The 25149-nt window shown below is 38.6% G+C and overlaps 1 protein-coding gene across 2 annotated transcripts in view; it reads left to right on the top strand.

The window, feature by feature from the left end:
* Positions 1 to 25149, top strand: part of ccdc88ab (coiled-coil domain containing 88Ab) — a 70939-nt gene that overhangs the window by 16071 nt on the left and 29719 nt on the right. For both annotated transcript variants that reach the window (XM_016670973.1, XM_007551159.2), the window contains exons 4-15: positions 7965 to 8034; positions 15470 to 15528; positions 15935 to 16018; positions 16112 to 16252; positions 16786 to 16958; positions 20309 to 20390; positions 20859 to 21017; positions 21537 to 21683; positions 21771 to 21915; positions 23017 to 23195; positions 23946 to 24083; positions 24839 to 25022. In XM_016670973.1, the coding sequence (XP_016526459.1) occupies positions 7965 to 8034; positions 15470 to 15528; positions 15935 to 16018; positions 16112 to 16252; positions 16786 to 16958; positions 20309 to 20390; positions 20859 to 21017; positions 21537 to 21683; positions 21771 to 21915; positions 23017 to 23195; positions 23946 to 24083; positions 24839 to 25022 (1561 nt within the window). The remainder of the gene's footprint in view (positions 1 to 7964; positions 8035 to 15469; positions 15529 to 15934; positions 16019 to 16111; positions 16253 to 16785; positions 16959 to 20308; positions 20391 to 20858; positions 21018 to 21536; positions 21684 to 21770; positions 21916 to 23016; positions 23196 to 23945; positions 24084 to 24838; positions 25023 to 25149) is intronic.

The following is a 25149-nucleotide window of genomic DNA, read 5'->3' as shown; positions in this document are numbered from 1 at the left end:
TCAAATGTATAATTTACTGCATTCATGTCTGTGTTTTTTGTTGTTTGGTTTTTTTTCTTTTATAAAGAAATGTTTTTATGGACTTCTTTTCTGTCTCAGATCGGTATCTGCTGATGGTAAATCTCAAACATCTCTGTCGGTATCGAATGTGAAGAAAGTGGATCTGTGCATCCCTAATTTATACAACCAAACATATTTTCAAACGGCATAATTTGTCTAAGTAAGATTATGTTTGTAAATGATGGAGCCAGTCGAGAAGCAGTTTGAAAGCCATACATTTTTAAAATCTCAGGACATAGGCCCATTTCTATTTACATTTGTTATTGTTTATGTTCTCTGTCAAATACGGACCGAAACCCCAGAGATCCAGGCAGAGTTATGATGCTCATCTGCTGTGGATGGTGGTACAACACATGCTGTGCAGATGGTGACACATTTTTCTTATTTTCATCTCCATCGTCTTAAACTTGAATTTTGTCATCACTTCCTCTACAAAAAACTCGTTCTTCTCTTTTCATAGGGATATCTGCAAAGCCAGACTCATTCTGTGCTTGTTCTAATGTATTTCCTTGTTCAATACTCTACTCTGCACTAAAAGAAAGCACTAATCAATTGCACAATTCCTTTTTAGTACTTAATTTTAATTAAAATGGGGGAGATAATGGAAAGTAATTCATTTTAAGATTTAGGCAAGTCAGCAGCACTTTGTAAATACCACCAAAATAAAATGCACTGATGTCAAAAGCTGTTTGACTTCATTAAATCTGAGCCTTTGCTAACTCCCTAAAGGATCTTCTGGTGTCGGGAGGAAACCTAATTCATTAAGTTTGTTGGACTCTTCTAGGCAGACAGTTGAGGACCTTTCCTGGGTCTGTTCTTTGTCCTTCATCTCCCCCTCCTCTTTCTTCCTCCCCTCATCTCTGTACTGTGTGTAATTTTATGAGCTTGTATTGAGAGCGTATGAGAGGAAGAGTGAAGGTTGACAAGAAATTCAATAATGACGGCTTACATTTCATAAAATGAGCTCTCTTGGGCTGAGCTGAGCGTGTTTCCACATCATGTGTCATTTTGGTGTAAAATCGTTTTTTTTTCTTTCCTCCCAGTTAAGATGTATTGTGTAGGAGGTCGTCTACGTCTAGACAGGCTCTACTCTTTGATTTCAGAATCTGGTAAACAGATCAAGACTGGGGGAGCTGTGACCTGCCTCCCCGTATAAATTGTATTGCGCTTTTTTTCCCCTTCCTTTTTCTTTTTTTAACGGAAGTTAAAATGCTCAAGTCCCATTTTCTGTAAGATGGGACACATTTTCATAAATTTCAGCACTATTTTGGAGCAGTGTATTAACGTTTACGGTTGCTTGGTCATTTTTCCTTTGATTTTTGCACGGCTTAGTCCGCTGAAGGGTTCGTAGCCTCAGTGGTTTGTCCAAATATATACTGGGCCTCTTTTTAATTTAGTGGCCTTGGTTTGGCATTCTCGGGCAGAATGTAGCACAGAGCCTAAGCCAGATAAACTCAAACTCAAATCTTTGAGCATTAACTAATGTTTTTTTCTCTCTCTCTCTAAGCTCCACTATGTGGTTTTTAAAGTTACTCTCAAAGACAATCTGGTCTCACTCACTGTCACAATTATCCATTCAGACTGACGCATGTCATCTTAACTTTTTGTCCTGTGTATAGCTGTACAGTTTGTGATCTGTGAAATGTTAAAACTTGCATACGTTTATCTCTTAGATGGTAACGTTTGTCTGTGGTCCAATCTTTGAAGCTGTAGATGTTATGGTTGAATCAAAAGCATGTCTGTCCTCTTTCCCATCTCTTCAGTCTGAGGTGTGGCATAACTGCTGGGGGCTGTGTTTTGACTATTAAACGGGTAACAGAGAACCCTTTTCATGCAAACTACATCTCGCCTTGAATCTCTGCAAGGATCAGTCTGAATATCGCATGGTGGCTTATGAAAACTGCTTGATGCTTCGTACTGGTTTACTATGTTGGCAGGATTGCAACTTGGCTGATAAATCTTGGTTAAACTTCAGTTTTAGACCCTTAATTTGTTTCAAATGCTTATAGACCCCTATTAAATTGCTGACGTTACCCTAGTCTAACCTTTTATTCAACATGTATTTTATTGCCGTATTTCACACGCCACAGTGTGCCGCATGTGCTGCAAAAGCCTGTCAGTTCCTTTTTTGACTTTCCAGCATCAGTAGTTAAACAAACCGGTTTATTAGGGCACAAGCTGACAGCTGCAGGCTAACTGCATGTCGTCATGCAAAGTCACATGCTAGTCTGAGTTTTTTTTGTTGTCAGCTAACTAGCTAGGGTTTTTCATATACTATATAGCTATACAGTATATGAATCTATCCTGGAAGTCTATTTATTTGTAGAAATAATAAGCAGATGATCATTTCTTCAGTGAGCATATATTTGCTTTGGTCCTGAATTTCAGCAAAGCAGCAAAGACCACAGTTTGATATAAAACCACGTTCATTTAATTAACTTTTAAGGCTTATAGTGTAGCAATGGATTTCAGTAGCCAGACCTACTGATGTGACCTTTTTATTTACTTACTTAATATTAAAACAATTAGCACAATAAGTCTGCATGAACTTAATCTCTACAGCTTGGTTATGAGAAGCAGCATACCTTCTTAGAAAATGTATTTGATATGACTTAAGCTGAATATTTAATGATACTGAATGATTTTCGGTCTGATTTAGTGAGAAGAGGATGACAAGTGGTCTCCTCTAACTTTTGCTACTTTAGCAGTAGATGGGACTTGGCAGAACTTCTAAATTATCTACAAGCTCGACTGAGGAGGACATTCTTTGGATTAGCTTGTCTTTTATGTTTTATTTCTTGTCAGAACACTTCATTGATTGAATCGAGATCCTGATCAAGGCATTTCTGAATCCTTTTATTAAATTCAACTTCCCATATAAAATGAATCCTGATTGACATTCCTAATAACATGCATTTCTAAATCAAGTGTTTTTTTTTTTGTTTTTTTTTTAAAAGAGATGCTTTAGAGAAGTACATTCAGTGATTCCTGGACTCATCTGTAGAATAATAGTACTATTTGTTCCACTGCATGTTTAGTTTGTTTAACTTTGGCACAAATTACGGCCCACGTATATCATCACGCAATCCCAGCCTTCACTTGGAGCTGAATATGTCTGCATGCAGTTAGTTTGTGTTTGTTTTGAAGCGGAATTAGTGGCAGTAATGATATGGCGCTGGTTCCCATATACTCAAATGGAACCATTTCACAGTAATAAGGGGAAACGTCAAGCTGGGTTCTTGTTTTGCTGAACAAATAATGAATGCCTGGAATATAAACTAAATCCCTTCATGTTGATTTCATTGATGATTTATATTCAGCCAAATGAATACGTTTGCATTCGGTCGACTGTTTACGTCTAACAACTACCGCTGCCTTCTCGGGAGCGAGTGTGTAACTAAAACATAAATAAAGGAAATCACGCTGCAGCACTAGCAACAAAGCAAGACTAAAGATTATCTGCCAGCTTTTTTTGAACATGGTTAAAATTGACCAATTATCTCTGTTCGTGTCTTTAGTTGTCAATTTGAGAACATCTGTGTGAAATGTAACCATCTGTTTGTAGTTTAAAGTTACAGTCACTGTTTGTGTTGGGTTCCATTCATGCCAATCAGGGTGCTAGCCAAATGCAGAGCCATGTGACTTGAGACTGAGTATTAAAGGCAAATATTTATTTATTTTTTTGGCTTCAAAGGTTTATTAAAATGTGTCATGCTAGAGAATACTAGCAGCCTTGACTTGGATAGATTGTGATTGTGTGAACTTTTCCAGCCAGTGTGAAGCGGAGCCCTTGGGTGATGGGTTGAATTTGGAGAGGTCAGGCTTCCCCTGCCCACCTGCCACAACCACTCCATTCGTTGTGCCTCAGGGCTGTGTTGTAAAACACATTTTCTTGCTAATAGATACCATAGAAATACAAAAGAAACTAGATACTAATGACCAGCTTCCTCCACCTCCTCGTGTAAAAGATCAGGTGCCCATCTGCCTTTTGGTTTCTCTCAAGTGAGAAACCTTTATCATATTGAATGATCTTATGAGAAATTTTAATTTGCCATTAAAGTAGAAAGTTTGTTGACTTGAGTTTTATTTTTTCTTTGTCACTTGATGCTATAATAGTGCAATTATTTAAATTAATTTAGTTGGTTTTTGGCAGCTGGTGTGTTTGTATATCTTTACCAGCTTACCCACCTCTTCTTGGAAGCGCCAGTTGGATTTCCTGTAGAGACCTGAAGTGATAATGGCTTGCTTCCTAAACCCTTTTTATAGTCCTGTTGAAAAAGCTTTCTTTGCATTGATTCACTTCAGGGGGATGCAGTGAGATCTTGTGTAAGTGCGATGACTTATCTGCGTTTGAATATGCATGTTTACATGAGAAAAAGCAGAAGGATGTTTCTTCCCTTTGCTGGTGGGGAAATAACCTTTTTGATCTCCTAATTGCTGCAGTCTGCAGTGGTCATGAGAGCTTACCGGTATGTGCGCACTTGTGTTTGTGTGTGCATATTTACTGTATCATGTGCAAGAGGCTCTCTAGCATGGGGAGAATAAATCCATCTCCTCGTTTCTATGGTAACTCTCAATGTCTGCAGAATGGGTGTGATTCAAGCTTTCAGGGTTCAGGCACACACACACACATACACTCGCTCATGGAGTAGTTGTACAATTAGTCCCCTGTTGAAGCGTTGCAGCTAGCGGAAGTTGTGCCTGGGTGGAGGGATGGAAAGGTGGTGGAGTTTGTTATGGAGGGCAAAACGGGCCAATAGAAACACAGCCACTTTGTAACCTTTCCACCCATCTGCATTTAAAATAATAAATAAGAATTGTATACACACTGCCATGTCTACTGAATTTAACATTAAACACAGCATGGCCCTTGCTTTATGCTGTTTGAATCTTTATATGACTAGATGTTCAAAATGAGAATCTCTTAATAATTCAGGTGTAGTTTGCCTCGGTTGTTTTTGTTGTAGAAGAAAAACAATGCCTCATCAGAATGGGATGGAGGATAATCAATGAGGTTTTCGTTATAATACAAAACCTATCTGCAGAGATGGACTGATCAAGATGCTGCATTCGTATCATTCACAGCTATTTTTCCCCTCACTTTCTGTAGATGAGCAGAATTTCCTGAGACGATAAATTTCCCCAAGCTAGCTTATTCCCATGCACACACGGAGTTGTGAATCAGCCCTTTAACCAGGACTTCATTTAATCAGTCTGTGTAAACATCTCTGTGGGTTGGAAGAGGATCCAGTGTTGAAAAGCCTTGAATGATGCAGGAATCAATAATACAGCAACGTTGTGTCAGGGTAGAGGGGGGGATGGGGTTTGACGGACGGAGGGACGGACGGATGGATGGATGTGGAAAGAGATGGTAACGGCGGTCCTGCAGTACTGGAGTGACACGTGATGGGTTTAGCACCTCACAAATTTTCCATATTACATTTTTATCTCCATTTTCACATGCTTCTCTCCAACACAAAGCACTGGCTGTTCCACACCCCCCTGGTGTGGCATTGACAGGATTAACTAGATAGAACATTGGAGAGACTGAAATATTGACCGAGCCAAAGACATCTCTGCAGTGACGGCCTCAGCAGAGCAGTACGCTTTCTATTTAAAAGCCTTAGTGTTTTCTCACATGCTCAGTGTGGTGGTTGTTATTCCCATTTCTGTCATGTTTTATGTATGAAATATAAGCTATTGCTAGATAAGCCAAGATCTATATTGGGTGTCTCTGCTTTGGCTTTTTTATTGCGACTAATCCTCACAGCATATTATCACCATTATCCAAGTCCAGACAGTTTGGTTTGTATCACTTTTAAGATGTAATGCCAAAGAGGAGTTGACTTTCACTTGATCTTATTGTTTTCTATCCATTCCTAGATCCTTAAAAAGTCCAGTCGTGTTAAAATTAACTTCTCCGTAAGGCTGAATTATAATTCTTTACACATTTTACACACCTTAGGTGTGAAGTGAAAATCTTTAATGGCAGAACTTTGAGGTGTCGGCACTGAATATTTTTCAGATACTAAGTAGACATCAAATCAGTGTTCCTCCTCTCCTGAGGCTTATGAAATCATATTTAGAAAATGTTTAAAGATGAAAGTAAAATTACCTGAGCTCTTTTTCAACACACCAATCGAATCAGTCTGCATATCACTCAAACAAGTGCAGCTGATTGAGCAGCGAAATAAGAGCAGTAGAACTGGATGTAGGCATTGGCAGTATGAGGGGTCTTGACCGTGACACATAGGATATTATGAAATTTCCTCAAATATTTAAAATAAAAATGTGTCTTAGGTGTTATTTATAACAGAAAAGCATAAATTATTTCAAATTTATCTGAACTGAATTGCTATTGGAAAGTAAGGTTCATAGTTTTGGCTTATTAACTGAATATTAACACGTTAAAATTGTAAGCGTACATTCTGCATAATGTGCAGCATGTTAATTAGCAGGTTGTCTTAAATAAAGAGAAAAATAAAGGGTTTAAGATAAGTGTTGTTTCACAGGATGCTAAGATGCTAGGCGTCTGCTCTTTGTTTCAGGATTATCTAACAGGTGTGTTCAAAAAGGATTTCTGACTCGGTGACAGATGTACATTTACTGTGGCGTGTTGTGACCAGCTGAAGTCTTATGTATTTGGTTAGTGACAGAAAGCACAGCTGTGTTCATATCATACTTTGCAAATACACGTTGCCAGAGAAGGGGGGCAGGTGTGTGTTGTTGCGACAGCTGTTTGGAGATTGTGTGTTACTTCTTCTCATGACAGTTTTTTTTTTTTTTTTTTTTGACAATGTTACACAGTTAGGAATGAGTAACTGTTGCCTCAAACTTTTTCACTTTTGATTCAAATCTTTGTTTTGTGTGTGGACGTGTACACGTGTGTGGGCGTGTGTGTGTGTGTGTGTGTGTGTGTGTCCAGCTGCTGCCATGACTTCATGGTCAGTTGGCTGTCAGACACACCAAATGTCTCTCTGTGAGACATAAACTGTGTCTGCCTATTTTGTGGTGATTATCCTGTCAGAAGCTTGTGGAGTCAATCTGTCTGAGTTTTCACACCTGATGGTGGTTTGAGACTAGAGCTTTCATATTTGAGTTATTATTGCCAGGATCATTGTTTTAATCACAGCTACATCTTTTCATCATCACAGTATTTGGTCGATGTAACATGTCGAGATAAATACTCAACATCAAGAGCTGCTGATGGGATTTTGATTGATGTCACATTTGCTTGTAGGTAAAAAGTAAACAATGAAATGTTCAAGGTGGTTGACTTATTTTAACTTTAAAGAAGGCAGGTTTGAATACAGCGCTCCTTTTTTGTTAGTTTTTTTTAGTTAGTTTTAGTTGCTTTTATAATCTTTGTATTTTGAGTTTATGTTGGAAAACTTTGTTCATGACCATTAGCAATGCAGAATGCTGATTTATATAATATATATATGCATGTCCATGTAATATATATTACATGGACATGCAAGTAAAGGTTTCACAATATCATATCATTTGGCTTTCTAGCAGAATATTAGAAGGACGTTTGGAATGCATATTTTTCAGGCGCATTTCCAATTTTCACAAAACCACTTTTCGTCACTACATAGATGATGGTGTGCAAAATATTCAGATTGTGTTAGAAGCATCGCAGTCATAATCCATGTTCCCTAAATCATTCAGAACTCCTCCTAAGTAACAATTTACTTATCTGGTTTATGTCTTCATTTGGATGACCTTTTAGTAGCAGCAGCAGCAGCTAATGAACAAAAAACAATAAAGATCTAAAAAAGAAAAAAAAAAGCAGCATTAAATATGTTTTTATAAGAATTTTTGTAAAGTTTAACTTTTACATTTATAATGTTTGTCTCATAAGCTTGATCTAAATTTAGTTTTTAACTTTTTCGCCACAGGAGAGTCTCCAGCAGTTGGTGATGATGCCTTTGCCAAACGTTCTGGTTCTGGGCCGGAACCCACTCTCTGGTGAGTAAAGTTTTTATTGACGGCACAATGACAGGATTTCACAGGTAAACTGTCTGAATAATGCTGTGGAGGTTTTATTTGAGTACTCCAAGGCAGTTCTCTGGTTCAGCAGTGCAGGTAGTGAGTGTAGTAGCAGTGCAAAATGAAGACGTGACACTTGCATAGCTTTTGTCTATTCATTAAAATAAAGCCACAGACTTGCTTTCAATAATCTGGTGCTTTGATGTTTTCTTCTTTGCCAGAGGATTTAATTTTACAGTTACTTCAATCTCTGTCTCCATATGTTTCTTAATGAGTGGATAATTCAGAAGTTATGTGTAACAATTGGACTTTATGTGGTAAATAATAGGACTAAAAGGAAAGTGAGGGGGGGGCGGGGGGAAGCTAATTCTGCCTTTGAGGTGATTGAAAACGGACAGTTTAATTGCTTGGCTTCGGGTTACCTTTGTCGGCTACTATGTACTTACTGCAGGGGTGCCACAGCAAGCCAAATCTGTGGAGCTCTTTGACCCGAAATGCTAAATTCATCCGATCAGTTTGTAGTACGCCTTTGACCCTCTGACTTAGTCACGCTATGTGATCCGTCTGACTGGCGTTAGGCAGCAGTGACGCAGTATCAAGTGCTCAGTGTCATGAAAACATGTTAAAGCAGTTTGACCTACTCAGCCTTTCTGCTACCTGATATCTCAATATGAAACCTTTGAGAACAAAAGTAAAAGCAGGTGGCTGTTGAAACTGATCATAAACCGAGTGTTAAAAGCTTTGTTAGATAAAAGGAGAACGCTGTGATTAAATTGTGTTTACCAGCCAGCGCAATCGTCAACAGAACGGTTCATTGACTTTGTTCATCAGTTCATCATCAGCCCTTCAAAACAGTGAGTTGTTCCATGCTCAACTCAGACTCTGATGAAAGATGTCTATGCATCTTTAAGCAAATAAAATGGCGTCTTAACCCTTGTCCTCCCTCGGCTTCCTTCGTCACACTTTCACCACGTCAGTCATTGGTATTTTGGGCTTTCAACACTCTTTATTCAGCTTTTCAATTTTCACTCACTCCCACCAGCGACAAAAGTAAATGATTCAACAATGGAAGCTGCAGGTAATGCACTCATGCTACACACCTGCGTCATGTTTTTGACTTCTTTTACAGCTGTTACATTTCTGGATACCATTTCAAATAAATGTCCAGGCAGTGTATCAAATGGGTTTTAAGACATTTTGAAAATGACATGACTTAATCGAACTCTATCTCTTCTTCCTGCTTTTTGAACAATTTGATTGCTTCTCTGTTGAGTCAGCAGTAGGAGCTGACAAATGTCATTTTTTTGTAAAATTCAATGATGTGACGTACCTCATTGTTCATCCATGTGAGCCTGCTGGTCATTTTTGGCTAGCTACTGAAGGTTATCTACTCTGCTGCATCCCACAATCCTTAGTGACGGAAGGGCATTTGGCTCACGCTCGCATTGTATGCCCAGTTGTGATGTCGGACCATGTTCACACCATAAACAAACCACTATAGAGCCTCAGAAACTGGTATTGTTCGGTAGAGTCCAAATTGTCTCTTCTCTAATTTGTACACTTTTTCTAAAAATGCTACTTCAGAAGATGATGCTATATTTTAAAGCTTTTCTACAGCCACTGAGTAGTCAAAGCCAAGCCAGGTCAGTGCTCTGCGTGAAGCCTCTACTGCAGTAGACGGGGGGGCAGACAGGAAGTATCAGATTCCTTAAAGACTTGCCTCTCCTTTACCTTTATCTTGTCAGATAATCGGTCAGACCAGGAGCGAATGAGGAGCGAGGGTTCGCTGGCTGCCAGCTGAAAGTCATCGGCCATGTGGCTTTTATTATGCTCCTGTTTGAGGGGGCTGGGGGACAGTGCTGAATGTGTGTGAGCACATGCATGTGTGCATTTGGTTGGCGATTGGGGGAAGGGTGTCCTTACCACAGTGAACTGTGGAAATGCACTGTATTACACCCTCCCGCCCCTCCCAAGGCTGTGAGTCTGAGCTAGCCTCAGCTGCCTTGCATAAACACGCACGGTGAGACACACACACTCCTTTGCTTGCAAGTACTGTTTAGTCAGTGTGAGTTCAGAACCCGTACATGCCAGATTACTCTTTGTTACTGTAAATCCAGAAACTTAATTGGTTACATTTCTTTTAAAATGTTCTTTCTTTTAAAAAACCTGACATCTTGAATGCTTTTAATAAGCATTTAAAAGGTGGTTGTTCTTGTTGTATATGCCTGGGCTGTAGCTGGCATCTTTCTCGTTTTCTTTCAAAAAGCACATTAGAAATCAACAATTCTAGGTGTTGCAGAAATCATTTGATAAAAAGAAAACTGTTAAAGTGACAACTGAATATTTTGAGGTCTTAATCACTCTCATGTGTCTCTTTAACACAGAATAGACAAGACGGAAGTCTCTCCAATAAACAGTGTTGTCTATGGCAACCATTGACTTTGATCATTGTACCTCATTTTCCATCGCACAAATAACCTAAAATAATCCAAAACTAAGATTGATCACTGTTTTTTCTCTCTCTCTCTCTGGGATGAAATTAATATTAGCCTGGAAATAATTGTGTCACCACTAGTAAAGAGGTCGGCTTATTCCCAATGACTATCTGTCACGGCTGAAGAAACGGTGCTGTAGCAATAAACTGCACATGCCCACAAACACGTTTTTCTTTTTTTTCTTTCTTCTCATCCTCCCTCCCTACATCCTCACAAACTGATTAACAATGGCACTGCAGAGTGAAGGGTTAGTCACTGTCCTTTTGACCTCCGTTTTCCTGCCAAGAGGATCAAAACAGGGTGGAAAGACAGGAGGTAAAAACGAAGGCTTAGTCCAGGTGGCGACACTGAAGGAGCAGCTCATGTGTAACGATGTTATGGGAAGAAAGGACGGGTGGGTGGATGTGTGCTGCAGAGAATACATGGATGAAATGAATGTATGAGCAGCAGCGGAAGAGGGATGCAGACCAGATGAGGTGTGAAGTGAGACAACGGAGCCTCCTTTAAGCCTTCAGCTTGTGCTGCTGGAGGGAGATTTCTTCTATTTTCAGCCTTGCCTCTCTGGCTCCCTGCTGCTGTTCTGTCTCTCACTTTATTTATCTTCTTTTTTTAAGCTTGTGATACTTTTCCTCCTCCTGTCTCTGTTTGCTTTTATCTCGCCTTTTGCCTGCTTCTCTCTCTTGTTCCCCCTTTCAAACCCCATAAATTATTTATCCAGTGGGGTTCCTTATCTCTCCCGAGTAGCTCCAGTAGATTTGCTGGTCTAAATCCCTTCACTGACTATAATAGGTTTTTATGGTTTTTAATAGAGGGTTTTTAAGCTCTATAGGTTTGGGAAGTTTTACTTGTTGCTGCTCTTCTAGACCCAAATCTGCACAAATTGTATTTTATATGGAACATATTTTATTTCATGTCATAAATAAGGTATTGGTGTAATTGGCTTTACATATTTACTTAAAATATTTGGAAACTAACTAGTTTTACAAGCTATTCACTTTGTGTTTATCATCAATATCTGTTGAGTTCAAGTTTGAGCTGCGTAACTACTCCAGATTTTGAGCTAATCCCGGAGTCCTTTGATTTGGTTAAATAGAAAAGTTCCAACTTTTAACATGGTAACAATTATTTAGCTGCTTTTAAATGAACATTAAAGTTCTTTCTTCAGCTATGTTTTTTACAACGCAAAACAAATGCAAATTATCAGGAAAAAGTAAAATGAAGACAACTTTGAAGCATTCGGACAAAGATAAATACGCCAAAATCATGTTTTCTTAATTGTATTTTGAACCGGATGGAGAAAAAAAATGTTCCATGTATACATGGAATGAATTATCTAATGACCAAATCTGTTTGTTTTTTTTTGTTTTTGTTTTTATTACTATCCAACCAAACACAATTTCAGTTTTTCTTTTCTGGTATTTGTTTGGAATATGCCAAAACTTTAACACAAACCTGCCTCACAAAGAATAGTGTGAATCGATCAGTATCTGTCATGTTTCCTGTTAAGCAGCAACCCTGTTCTTCCAATGTCAGCTCTGGTTGATGCACCTCATATCCATGTTGTGCAGATAAACTTGCTGGGAGCGTGCCTGGAGGCACAAACGCGCCATCCTTTTACAAACAATAAGTAAAGAGAGACGAAAACGAGAAATTACTCGTCTGTGATATCTGGTGATTTTTCGTCTCTTGATTCAGTTTTATTACAGTAAACTATAAAAGACAATAATTGCCAATCGATCTCTGTCAGATTTATTGTCTTATAAGACGGTTTAGGAGAAAGTTGTGCCCCTCTAGACGAAATGCATTTTGTTTACATTAGCATGCATTGATTAAAACATGAGTAGGTGATATAAACATGTCCCTAAGCTTGCTACAGAAAGGGAATTTATCTGTTAAAAATCAGCTAAAATATTTCTCATCTCAGAGTTTGTTGTTATTCATAAAGCATAAAATCTCAAAAACGTTTCATCTCAAGGCACTAAATTAAAAAAAACTTCAACTCGTGTTGAGGATTACACATCCCATAGGTTTGTTCCCATAGGTTCACAAAGCTTCTTGCAGTAAAGTAAACATTTGTCTATGTGACAATTTTGCATTCATTTTTTTTGTCTACATTAGAAATTACTTTGTTGTTTTGACTAAGACTGTAAAAATAAAGCTTGAGTGAGAAATTTTCATTCCTTCACTTACTATGTCATATCCACATCCACAGTCCCAACTAGAGTATGTTGATGTCCTCATTTGACCCTTAAAATGTCTAAATATTAACTTATGTTCTCCTTCATGAAGCTGTTGTCTGACCCAAGCTAGAAAGCTTTTCTCAGAATTACTGAGAAACTTAATGCATTTCTTGATTGGCAGAATTATGGAAATTACAGCTATTCTCTTACAGACATTCCCACTTCTTTATCTCAGTGGAAGTTAAAAGCAGAATGAAATGCAGATGGAGACTAAATGCCGTGAGATTGGATTACCAACTACTTCCTCACGTTGCGACTGTTTTATTCAGAGACAGATTTCTTTGGATCATTTAGTTTTATTTCAGTAGTGTTTGTAACCGGTATATATATTGACCTTTTTTATGTAAAAATTACATTTTATACTATCCCTCCTGAGTGCATGCACCTATGTTGTCAATAAGGCCATTGCTTTGGGTTGAATTATTGATTCAGAGGTTATTGCTTAGCGTATTCTGTAAATTAGATGGATAGATCATGAAGAAACAACTGAGAGTGTCATTATTATTCTCCTGTCCAGGATTACCTTTTTTTTTACTCCCCAGTGGCTAGTAATCTTAATTTTAAGAACTGCAAATACAGTATAGACCTTATATTCTGCTTTCCTATTTTTGTCTCGCCCAGTGCTGATGAGTGGCCTCATAAACCCAGAAGCAAGCAGGCCACCCTGCACAGAGAACTTGCTGTCACTAAGCTGGATTTATTGTCATTAGAGCCGGAACAGCATTGGCACTCAGTGCTCCATTCGTCACATCATGACTTGGCTTATCACTTAACACACACACATGCACACACATGAAGAGCAATTCAAACAGAGGAAGCATGCAGTGCTTTTTACAGCCACAGACACATAAATTACTAATTACTTATTGTATACCACTAAATCACTCTCACGCACACACGTTTGTGTTTCTACCTACCCATATTAGGACATTGTATTCACTTCCATTTATTTTAGTAACTGCTTTCATACGTACCCCAACAATTACTCTAACCATTTATAGCTCTGAAAATGCAGGGTTCGCCCCATTAGAACCAAGCTTTGGTCCCCCTAAGGCCCTTTGGTCTTCAGATGGTTTGTGTACCAGGAAGTGTCTGAAATGGGCAACATAACAGAGCAGACAAGCTGTTATTCTATACCAGGGTGTCCACATCCTTAAAGTATTCACATTCATGTATCTAAAATTAAGACCTTAAATATCTTAAATTCATTTTAGAAAAAGGTTAGTCTTATGTTAATTGCAGGTTTAAATTTTATTTAATCTAGTATATTCTGTGTATTGAATTTTTCTGTCAGGCAAAAGTTTGAGTCACACACAGACATCTTTATCGCATTCTGTGACTCTATGGTTGAGTCTGCTGGTAGCTAGCTGCTAATACCCTTGCTAGCTAGCTCGCTAGCTATCTAGCTAGCTTTTTTTTTGTCTATCCTGACTAAGAGCAAATTCCTTGCTAGTTAGTTCATAGATTTTTGTTGAATAAAAGATATAGGTCATAAATTCCATCCATAGTGGTCTTACAAACGTGTTAAAATGCTGCATTTGAGTTGGAGAAACCTGCAGAAACCTTGTACACTAAATCGGTACACACCCACACACACACACACACACACACCACCTGCTTTGCTGTTGTGCAGCTTCAAATCCCCAGATGAGCTCAGGCCTGTTGAGTAGGCAGACAGCTGTTTGTAGGTTACAGCGGTTTCTGACAATATGCCCCGACATGTGGATGAGAGCTGGGAGTTTATCCGGCCAGCCAGCTACTCTGTGGAAAACCTTGTGGCTCTGTATCTGGAGGGAAGGATTTATAGAGGGGGAAATTGTAACAAGCCTGGAATTTAGCTAATTGGAATTCGATGTGGGAAAGATGGGAGCTTGATTCTGTCTTTATAGGCAGAGGTCCAACTAGGATCTTCTAAATCTAGATTTTAACTGAAGTATGTTGCATTTTTTCACATAAGTGAGCATACATCTGTTTAGGAAAAATAAGCCTTAAAATTGATCCGTAACTGGAACTAAGAAATTGTTGGGGTTTCTTGTGGGAAAACACTTGGTTTTGCAGCATACATTTAGTATTTTTTCTCCATGTAGAGGAAATATGTATATAAAGTTTGTATTTGCTTCTAAATGTTGTTTGCAATGCAAGCTGGGGATGGATTTCACTTCATTTGATGCATTCAGATATTTTACAGAAATATGTGTGCCAGTTTATTAATTCACAAGCTGTCAGAATTGCTGGTAAATAGTTTATAAAATTGCGACTTTCACTGCATTCTATTATGTGTGGCGGCCATATTGGATAAGTCATCTGAGGATGCACATTGAGCTCTGACTGGAAAAAAAGGATTGCAGTCACTATTAGTCGATTTCTGAAGGTAAATGGTTGCACTGGTTGGCATGCAACACTTTTCAGATTATTCCTAAAAGCGGATATATACATTTTTTCTTGTTCTTCAAAATTGGACTAAATAAAATGACAGAAAAATATATCGAAATTTGAAGTTTTAACATGACCAGAGGTGAGGAGTACTTTTACAAAACATTGTACCTTTTAATGGAAATGTCTGATTTATTACATGTAGTTTTATATGTGGAAATATTTGCCCCTCCCCTCCTTTCTTTTTTTTTTTCTTTTAACCTTTGTCCCAATATTTCTTTTTATTAATTTTTTATTTTTTTTTAGAACAAGGCCTGGAGGAGATGAGGAAGATGTTGCTGCTGCTTTTAGGATGTGCTGTTCAGGTAAGAGCACACTTAGTCTACTTGAATGCTGTCAACATGTCTAACCTTTTATTTAACTTGTCACTTACAAACCGACTCAGACATGTGGTGTCGGTAAATTTCTTACCAGTCTGTTGACCTTTCACCGGCTTTTTAGTTGTTCTTGATGTCTCAACACTTCAGCTGTAGCTAAAATTGTCCCTGAATGAACTTTGGATCCTCATCCTGTAGAGCTAACTTATCATTGTTTGTGACTTGTTTTACATCATTATTATAATATTTTCTTTTTACCTCAGATTTTGGTGTGACTTTGTGCTCTTCAAACACTCCACTCTCCAACTTATGTAACACCTTAATATAAACCCCGCTTCTGCTCTTTCTGCTGGAAATCGGACAATCTCCTAACATTTTACTTCTCCATTTACAGTGTGAGAAGAAAGAAGAATACATTGAACGTATCCAGACTCTGGATTTTGACACCAAAGCCGCAATAGCATCTCACATTCAAGAGGTGTTTTCTCTCTTTGACTAACATCAAGCTGTAGTAATATTAGCGTGACGTAGTGACCGTTTACTACCATTTACCATTTTGTCCTGGTTTCAGGTGACCCATAACCAGGAGAACGTGGTGGACCTGCAGTGGTTGGAAAATGGAGAAATGCCCCCTGAGGATTTGGACAGCCTGTCGAGAAACCTGGCTTTCCACCTCAAACGTCTGGTGGATGAAAGGGACACACAGCTGGAGGTAATGGTGTGATTTATTAAGCCCATTTATCTTGTTCCATGTTTTTACAAGAAGATACGCGACTGAAGTTTTTTCTAGCACGGTCATGTGGAAACTTTTCCTTTTTTGTTGTTGCCACAAAAGAGCAGCCTCAGGAAGGAAGGGCTGAGACTGTTAACTGTCATTTGGTGTGTGTGTGTGTGTGTGTGTTGTGACTACACGCAGCATTAAATGAGTTTTCAAGCCATGGGGTGCAGATTCCTATTGCTGATAGCAGATTTTGTGTGTGGGTGCATGCGAGGGGTTCTAATGGCCTCCAGATTATCATAGAATCATCCAGCCGCTTTCAATTAAAATCCCATTTCCTGTTGAGGGCAGTAGATTGAAATAGGCTTGGTGTGGGGCCTCTGTGTAACTTTTCTAACTTTGCCTGCCAGTGACTTCCCAAATATTAAAACTCATCTTTAAGTATCTTGTGTTTCCTTTCTTTCTTGAACTGCAGTGTAGCACAGCTTCACCTGTCCACTTTTTCTTTCCATCCTTCCTGCATTCAGACGATCGTGGAGCTCACCCAGGAGAGAGACTGTGTGCAGCTCTCTCCCCTGGCTCCCATCGCCACCCAGTCCCCTGGTGACTCTCCCAGCATGAGGAGGACTGAGAGTCGACAGCACCTCTCGGTGGAGTTGGCCGATGCCAAGGCCAAAATCAGACGCCTTCGACAGGAACTGTGAGTGCCGTTGTCCTCCTATCAGCTTGATCAACAATTATTTCAATGGGGCGTGTAAATAGGCTTTTGGTAGTGGAGTCAAATGGGTTCCAGAGCTGAATGTGATTTTTATGTAGATATTACGAGGCTACTTAATAATGTGTGTGTGTATATGTATGTGTGTGTGTGTGGGTAATTTTGAAGAAACTGTGGCACAGTGTTGCACAAACAGCTTTTTCTTAGTTTTTGCTCTCAACAGATTTCTCAACCATTTTTAAGCTGGTGCTCCTGCTGCAGTCATTATGGGAACACCTTCCATCTTTTTCACATATACATATGCAAACCAAAAATCTGCTGTGATATTTTCTGTCTGTTTCTCCATGTACCAAAGTAAAATACAAAGCAGACTTATGAATACAAATGGGGGTTTTTTGTCCGTAATTTGAAACAGGCCTCAAGTCTTGGAGAAATCATCATCATTGTCTCTCTGTATATAGCAAGATTGTGTATTTTGTTAACTTTTCCAAAACAAAGCCGTGTGTTTTTATGTGTGTGCGAGCAGAATGAAAGCCTAAATTAAGGCCATTGTAATTCAGATATGCGCAGGTCAGTCTGTTTGGTCAAAGGAAGGGGCTGAACAATTTTACTCGAAACAACCCAAAACAAGTTTATCTGCATCAACAGGTGACTTATTGACATTGTTACTATTTATTTCAGTTGCTTTAAATTCAAATACAAAACCGCAACCATCAAGATGATTTAATATTTTGGTTCATTGTTCTTTTTTTTTTTTTTTTTTTTTTTTTTTTTTTCGTGGCATCTGTAATGGAAAGTTGTTGTACCATGAAGTGTACAAAGAAAAAAAACCTGTCAATTTATAGAATCTGGTCACATGACTGCTCTTTCATCTCTTTAGACAAGAAGTATGATTGTCATAAACATCTTATGTAGCTAAATTAGATTTTATTTACCATAATAGATATATTTATCGACATCGGTCAGTTCCAGGGAGTTGCAAAGTGTTTTTAATCTGCCACATGGTCAAAATCCCACAGCTGCAGTTGATGATGCAGCTTTAAATGCGAAAGCCTCATCCTGCACAGATGCAGCTTGTTTTCAGAAAGCGGAAGAAACTGTGCCAGCTGAATACGTAATGTGACGGCCTCGCTAATCTTCCATACAGCAGTTGACAGGTGCTTGTAATTTTCAAGAAACGGATTGTGTGAGAACGAGGCAAAACTGCAGAGAATCGGAGCGTTAATGGGTTTAAAAAAAAAGGTCGAAGGGGGTGACTTCCCGTGCCACGATTGTTTAACTTCCCAGATAACTGTCTGAGGAAACAGAAGGTGAATGAGTGGAGAGAAAACAATGAGAGAGGGAGAGAATAGGATTCCTTTCCTTATTGAGATGCGCTAGGAGACTCCAGAGAGCTGTAATCAAATGGGCCATCAGATGTTCAGCGGACCAGTTTCATGCAAACACATGCACAGACTGAGCAGCATCTCAGGAATGCAGTCGTTTTCTCCCAATGCAGTGCGACACTTTTTCTCCCGAGAGCTGAGCCTGGAGAACTTGCACACACACACTCGCAGACATATTGCGTGTTCATATCTTCACAAGGATTTTGCATCGATTTCCATTATTATTATTATTCCATTATTACTATTATTATTTTATTGTTTGTATTCTGTAGCCTTTCCCTGATCCTAAACCTAACCTAAAGTCTATACCTAACCCAAAAATGGCACTTCTTCTTGACTTTTACAAAGTGCCTTATTTCACTTCTTTCCACACATGTAGCCTTGTAGTGTTGATGTAGGAAAAAAAACACGCTGCGGTTTTTGAAGAATTAAAAATACAGAATTCACCTTGTGAACTCTTTACTTGTCAGGTCTGACTTGTTTCTTCCTCCGAGTAAAGGAGGATGAAGCGTTGTTGCCTCAGGGGAATATTTGCTGTGTGTTCAGCATGGTTGTAGTCACAGGAGGTTTTCAGGTGCTTGAGCTAGTTCTGCTTTTCTTTGGGGTTTTTGAGAAACGAGACGACAGAAATCAAAATTTCTCACTTATGTAAGCACACACTTAGGCTGGTTTGGCGTTCAGTGGTGTTTGTCCATCAACTTAGGACTTGCCAATATTGCACAGTACTTAATTTATAGTGGGATATCAACTGTTTTTTAAAATATTATTTAAATCTGTGCATATGTGGAACATTTAGGTTTAAAACTAACCAACTTTAGAAAGTAGCATGAAAGCAAAATATAAGGACTCCCATCTATTACTAAAGTCTGCTTTTTTGGGGGGACATTAAGGTTTCTCTCTCAGCTACACTGACGGCATAGGAAAAGAGGCAGACTGAAGCAAAGGTTTACCTCAGCATTTTTCTAAAGGAAATTAATGTAGCTAGCCCTACATTAAATGACTCAACCTACCCAACTTAAACATCACTGATACTGAGAAAAATCATAGACGGTGCACTTCCACACTGCCTGTGTTATTTAACAAACCATAAATACCATGTTAGCATTTATAGCCCCTACGAATGACCACACATGGTGGTATGTCAAGACGACGTTTCCTTACAGGTGATGCGTTCAAGAACAATTTGCACAAGTTATGTAGATATCAAAACAACTCCAAAGTATGCTTTTTTATTATTTATTTTTTTTTTTATTTCAAAGTCTAATTAAACAGCTTTTTATGTTTTTTAGCGTGGGATTATTCTTGTACAATGATTTTATTAGTGGACTAAATCACACCAAGTCTCCACTCAGTTCTACACTAACCACTTTTTTGAAATGCTTGAACATCATATTGATAAAATCATGTTTTCAAAAATTCTTTGCAAAAAACAAAAACAAAAAAACTTTAGTTTTTTTTAATTAAGTCACTGAAAACATAGCAAGCCATGGCTTTAAACCAACCTACCAAACCAGGATTTTATCTGCTTTTATCTCTGCTTTTATGAAATGTTGGATTTTTTTCTCCTCCTTTTTTGCGCTTTTATAGTCTATATGCCCTGAATCAGACGTGTTGTCGTAAGTTAAAAACAAATGATTACTCATAGCACCACTTCTGTTGTGACACATAATTCCCATTTCCTCACATCACAAAAATGTTTGTGCAGATTTTGTTTACTGTAACTTTTCTATGAAACTACCCAAAGGCTATTGTTATAGAATACAGCTTTAAAGTACTGAATGAGAATAAGCACAAAAGGAATTTCCTAACTGGACTGATGTCTTCATAAGTACCTCCTTTAAGAAAAAAACAAAAAAAAAATACAGAAAACAAATGGCATATTGTTTTTGTTGCAGTTCTCGTATGCCATTTCTGTACTCTACTTTTGTTTATGCTGGTTCTCCTTTGCAGGGAGGAAAAAAGCGAGCAGCTTCTGGACACCAGGCAGGAGCTGGAGAACATGGAGGTGGAGCTGAAGAGAATCCAGCAGGAGGTAAAGTTACCAATCACAGCTCTATGCTGTGCGGTTTACAAATATTCGAATGACCTCACTTCTCCTCCACCTGGTTTTCTCTTCCTTAGCGCTCGGTTTCTAAATTGATGCCTGGCTGTAATTAGCTAGTGAGTGACTTAGCTCATTAGAGGGTGCTCAAACTATTTTTAGTCTGGCTGCAGATTCTCCTGGCTTTTGATGCAATTGTTTACCAAAAAAAAAAAAAAAACAGCTTGGGGCATTGTGGAGAAATGCGAGTACATATGCTTTTTGTTAAACTGATGATGTGCAGAAGCTATTCTGTTCATTGGTGTTTTTTGTTCTCAAATACTCCACAAATTATATAATATAAACACATTAAAGCCATTGTTTCAGTATGTTTGGTTTTGTGTTTGTGCGATTTAAGCACTTCATTGAACTTTTCTACTTTTGTTTATGCTCCATAAACAAATTTATGTACTCCTGCAGAGCTATCAGCTGCTGTCCGACGCTCGCTCGGCTCGGGCCTACCGCGATGAGCTGGACGCACTCCGAGAAAAAGCCATACGTGTCGACAAACTGGAGAGCGAGCTCTGCCGGTACAAGGAGAGACTTCATGACATTGACTTCTACAAGGCCAGAGTCGAGGTAAACGGCTGCAAAAACGGAATAAAGACCATTTTAACTTTGGGGGGCAGTAAAAAAGTTTTACATGTTCAGCATCTTTCAGCCTGTGTTATATTCGTCTGTCCGTATGTCAGTTTATTCACATCAGCCATCTCATTTGTTTGCCTAACCATCAATCTGTCTACCAGTCTGTTCCATATTCATGAAATGGTGAATCTGCTGTACCATCCATCTTTGTCTGTCGATCCGTCTTTCCATCTATTCATCCAATCTGATTTCTGTACAAATATTAGCCTTAAGTTTCTTGTCAACTTTTGTATTTATTTTTCAAAATCATCTTGAAAGTATTGAGAGGAATGGAGTTCATACAATACAGTTTGACCATGCAGTTCATTTGGATACAAATAACAGTTTTTTTTTTTTTTCTTAATTTATATTGCAAATATACATTGGCCCTAAAAGTTGGGCTTAGTTAGGTCTTTTGCATGCTGCTGCAGTTTTCTCCTCTGTGTTAGACTTGCGTTCTTAATGTTTTTATAGGAGCTAAAGGAGGACAACCAGATTTTGCTAGAAACAAAGACGATGTTGGAGGAGCAGCTGGATTCCACCAGGACGCGGTCCGACAAACTACACCTTCTGGAGAAAGAGAACCTCCAGCTCAAGTCCAAGATGCATGATCTGGAGATGGTATAGTCATGCTTTCTGGGTGTAATCTGGGACAGAAATTGCAGTAGCAACATGTATAGCAACGATATTTGTTGAACTGATCTCCAGGAGCGGGACCTTGACCGGAAGCGAATGGAGGAGCTGTTGGAGGAGAATCTCGTGTTGGAGATGGCCCAGAAACAGAGCATGGACGAGTCGCTGCACCTGGGCTGGGAGCTGGAGCAATTATCAAAGACACCAGAGCTGACTGATGGTGAGAAAAAAAGGCAACAATATCTGTTACTAAAATTATCATTAGTGACAATCATATTATTTACCAGATTGGTGATTATTCCAACGATTAATCAATTATTCGGATGATTAATCGACTCTTCCAACTATTAACCAATTATTCCAACGATTAATTGGATAAGAAAATAGCACATTCTGCTGATTTTTCATTTAACCACTTAAGCTTTTTTGTACCATAGAGGTACATTAAGATATGAAAATAAGCATTTTAAATAAACTTATACATTTAGCATCAGCTTTTTCTGCTTGACTTTGACATTGTTGCAGTGTAGGGCTGATATGTTGTATTTATAATTAACTGATCAAAATAATTTATCTTTTTTTTTCTTTTAGAGAATTTATTTGTACATTTGTCCTTTTTTGGAGTCTCTCTCCCTCTCTCTCTCTCTCTCTCTCTCTTTGTGTGTATATGTGTGTGTATGTATATGTATGTATGTATATGTGTGTGTGTATATATATATATATATATAGAAAACTTACTCGATAACTTACTTTTTTTGGAGTCTCTATGCTAGTTAATGATCAATCAATTATTAAATCACTTGATGATTAATTCAATAATTGATTAATCACAATTAATCGTTTTAACTTTAGTAACAGAGAGCATATAAAGAATGGGAAAATAAAGAATAAGTCATTCACTTAAAAAGTTAAGCTGCTAACAGACACTGAAGAGTTCACTCTACTGGAAGCTGCAGACAGGCGATGGACCAGGCCTTGGTCTTTGGCCCTTAATCTTGGCATCGTCCCTCCAGGCTCTGTCTGTATGTGCCAGCCTCCACAGGGTTTTCTTTCCACTTGGTTAAGATCTGTGCTGTAATTAATATTCAGTGACTCCTGAAAGATAAGCTGTGGAGTTGGATAATAAGAGCTGTTAATAGGTTTAGCAAGCCCAGGATCTGGATAAAGACTCTGTGAAGGTGGATGTTTGTCAAAGCATGCTTTAGTGGAATTACAGTCTCTCAAGATTTAATCTGAGTTATTGATATTTAGTAGTAATGAGGCAAAAGACATGATGCATCTTGTATTTTGCAAAGACATTGAAGTTCTGTCTTTATTTTAGCCCCGCAGAAGTCTTTGGGCGAGGAGGTGAATGAGCTGACCTCCAGTCGCCTGTTAAAGCTGGAGAAAGAAAATCAAGCTCTGCTGAAGAAGGTGGAGGAACTCAAAGGGACAGCCAGTCAGGACAACACAGCTAAACTGACCAAAGCCAATCAAGAAAACCAGAAACTTAACCAGAAAGTAAGCCTTAATTTCTTTGATTCTTAAAACAGACTCATTTCGGGATTTGTGATGTTTTTATTTCTAGAACATCTTTAATTCTCTCTTCTTCAGCAGCAAAACCAACATGCTACACCAGCACTCCCTGCATAATGTACATGCCTCCTCTTCACTGTAGACCTTTAGATCACAGTGACACAGAGAAAGTAAAACTGGGCAAGGATAAAGAGGGGCGGATAGGAGGATGAAAGCAAAGCTGTAAATCCACATGGTTTAACTGCCTTTAACTCTGGAACACCCTGTGCTAAAAGACGTTTCGCAGCTATTTTCAGAAACATAAGATTCTCTGTGTGCCCTCCGAACAAAAAAACATACCACTAAGTTCATCTCCCTCAAAGGGAAAATCCACCCTGTGGAATTTCTAAGCGACTTTAAAAACTTAATCCAAGATGCGTTTAAATTTGAAGCAGCTATTGGGATTTGTGTAGCTCACAAATAAGCATATTTCATTTCATTGTAGTTTCACTATGAATTTAATTCATACAGAATGGGGTATTATTTTAAACAGTTCTTCTATTTGTATCGCAATCATTTTATGGTTAAAAATGACATGTGGATACTTTTTCTGTGCTTAAAGTTAAGTGCCAAATAAAAAAATACTTTTGAAGTACCAAAAATTCAGGATTTGTTTCAACAGATTAAAATTATTTTAAATTACTTTTGTATTAGTGTATATATACAATACAGATAAAAGGCTCTTATTTATTGCAGTTGGAGCGACTGGAGAATGAACTAATGGTGGATAGGGAGTCGCTCCGTAGTGCCGAGTCACTGAGTACGGACCTGATGAAGGAAAAGGCTTTGTTGGAGAAGACTCTGGAGACACTCAGGGAAAACTCAGAGAGACAGGTGGGCATGCAAACACGCACTCAGTGCTGTTCAGAAGCCATTTTGTAATTGTTCGGAACAGTCTGATTGTTATCCGTTAAAACTGTGACACATCTAGCTGATTAAAGAGTGACTTCAAGGCTTTTTAGCTCTAATCTCATGTAGGATTCACTTTAATTTAGAAAGTTAATGTTTGACTACTGACATTTAACACATTAGAAAAAAAACATCAAATAGTTTTGATATAAACTCTTTTTTTTTTTTCCCTATAAAATTTTCGCCAACTGTTCCAAGATGTCCCACAAAAACATGCAGAATAAATACATTTCACTGATTGTTCCTGCAAACAGTTTTCAGACATCTGCATTTGGATCAACTCGCTGAATGCTTCGTTGAATCCCGATTTCTTGCAGTCTGCAGCTTAGATGGAGTCGCTCACTGTGTGTGGCCAGGTCTTTGCAGTTGTCAGACCCAAATCTGACACCTTTGATTAGTTTAACCTTCTGATTCGTTAAATCCAGCTTTGATGAGCTTCAGGGGGGAAAGCAAACAGAACGCCGCACTCGCAGATTATCTGCCTCCATTGGCTTTGTTGCAAACATAATGAGATGTAACTAATGCTGTGCTATTCCAGTCGGTCAGGCAAACGGCAGAGTTATCCTAGTTTTTTGTGTTTGTAGTGTTGATTCTGCTGGGAAATCGGTGCCTTGTACTGTTCCTATCCCACTAAGAACATCAATCGCAATTAAATCAAAGCTTCATTTCGTTCTCTGCAGACGAAGGGTCTAGAGCAGGAGAACAAGCACCTGAGCCAAACCATTTCCTCGCTGCGTCAACGCTGCCAGGTTGGAGCTGAGGCCCGCGTGAAAGACGTGGAGAAGGAGAACAGAGTTCTTCACGAGTCGATCTGCGAGACGACGGGCAAACTGAATAAGCTCGAATTTGAAAGGAAGCAGCTACGTGAGTAACCAGCTGGATGAACATTTTTGGGTTTGAATGTTTTTCTGAGAATAGTATTTAGTTCTGTTTTCTTCATTTTAACAAGAGTTTTGAGTGTTTTGAAAAGTGATTTTTTTTTTTTAATGCA

Source organism: Poecilia formosa, unplaced genomic scaffold (genome assembly GCF_000485575.1).
Source record: "Poecilia formosa unplaced genomic scaffold, Poecilia_formosa-5.1.2 Scaffold40, whole genome shotgun sequence".
Classification (NCBI taxonomy): Eukaryota; Metazoa; Chordata; class Actinopteri; order Cyprinodontiformes; family Poeciliidae; genus Poecilia; species Poecilia formosa.
The sequence above is the reverse complement of the archived record's forward strand: the minus strand, read 5'-3'. Positions and strand labels throughout refer to the sequence as shown.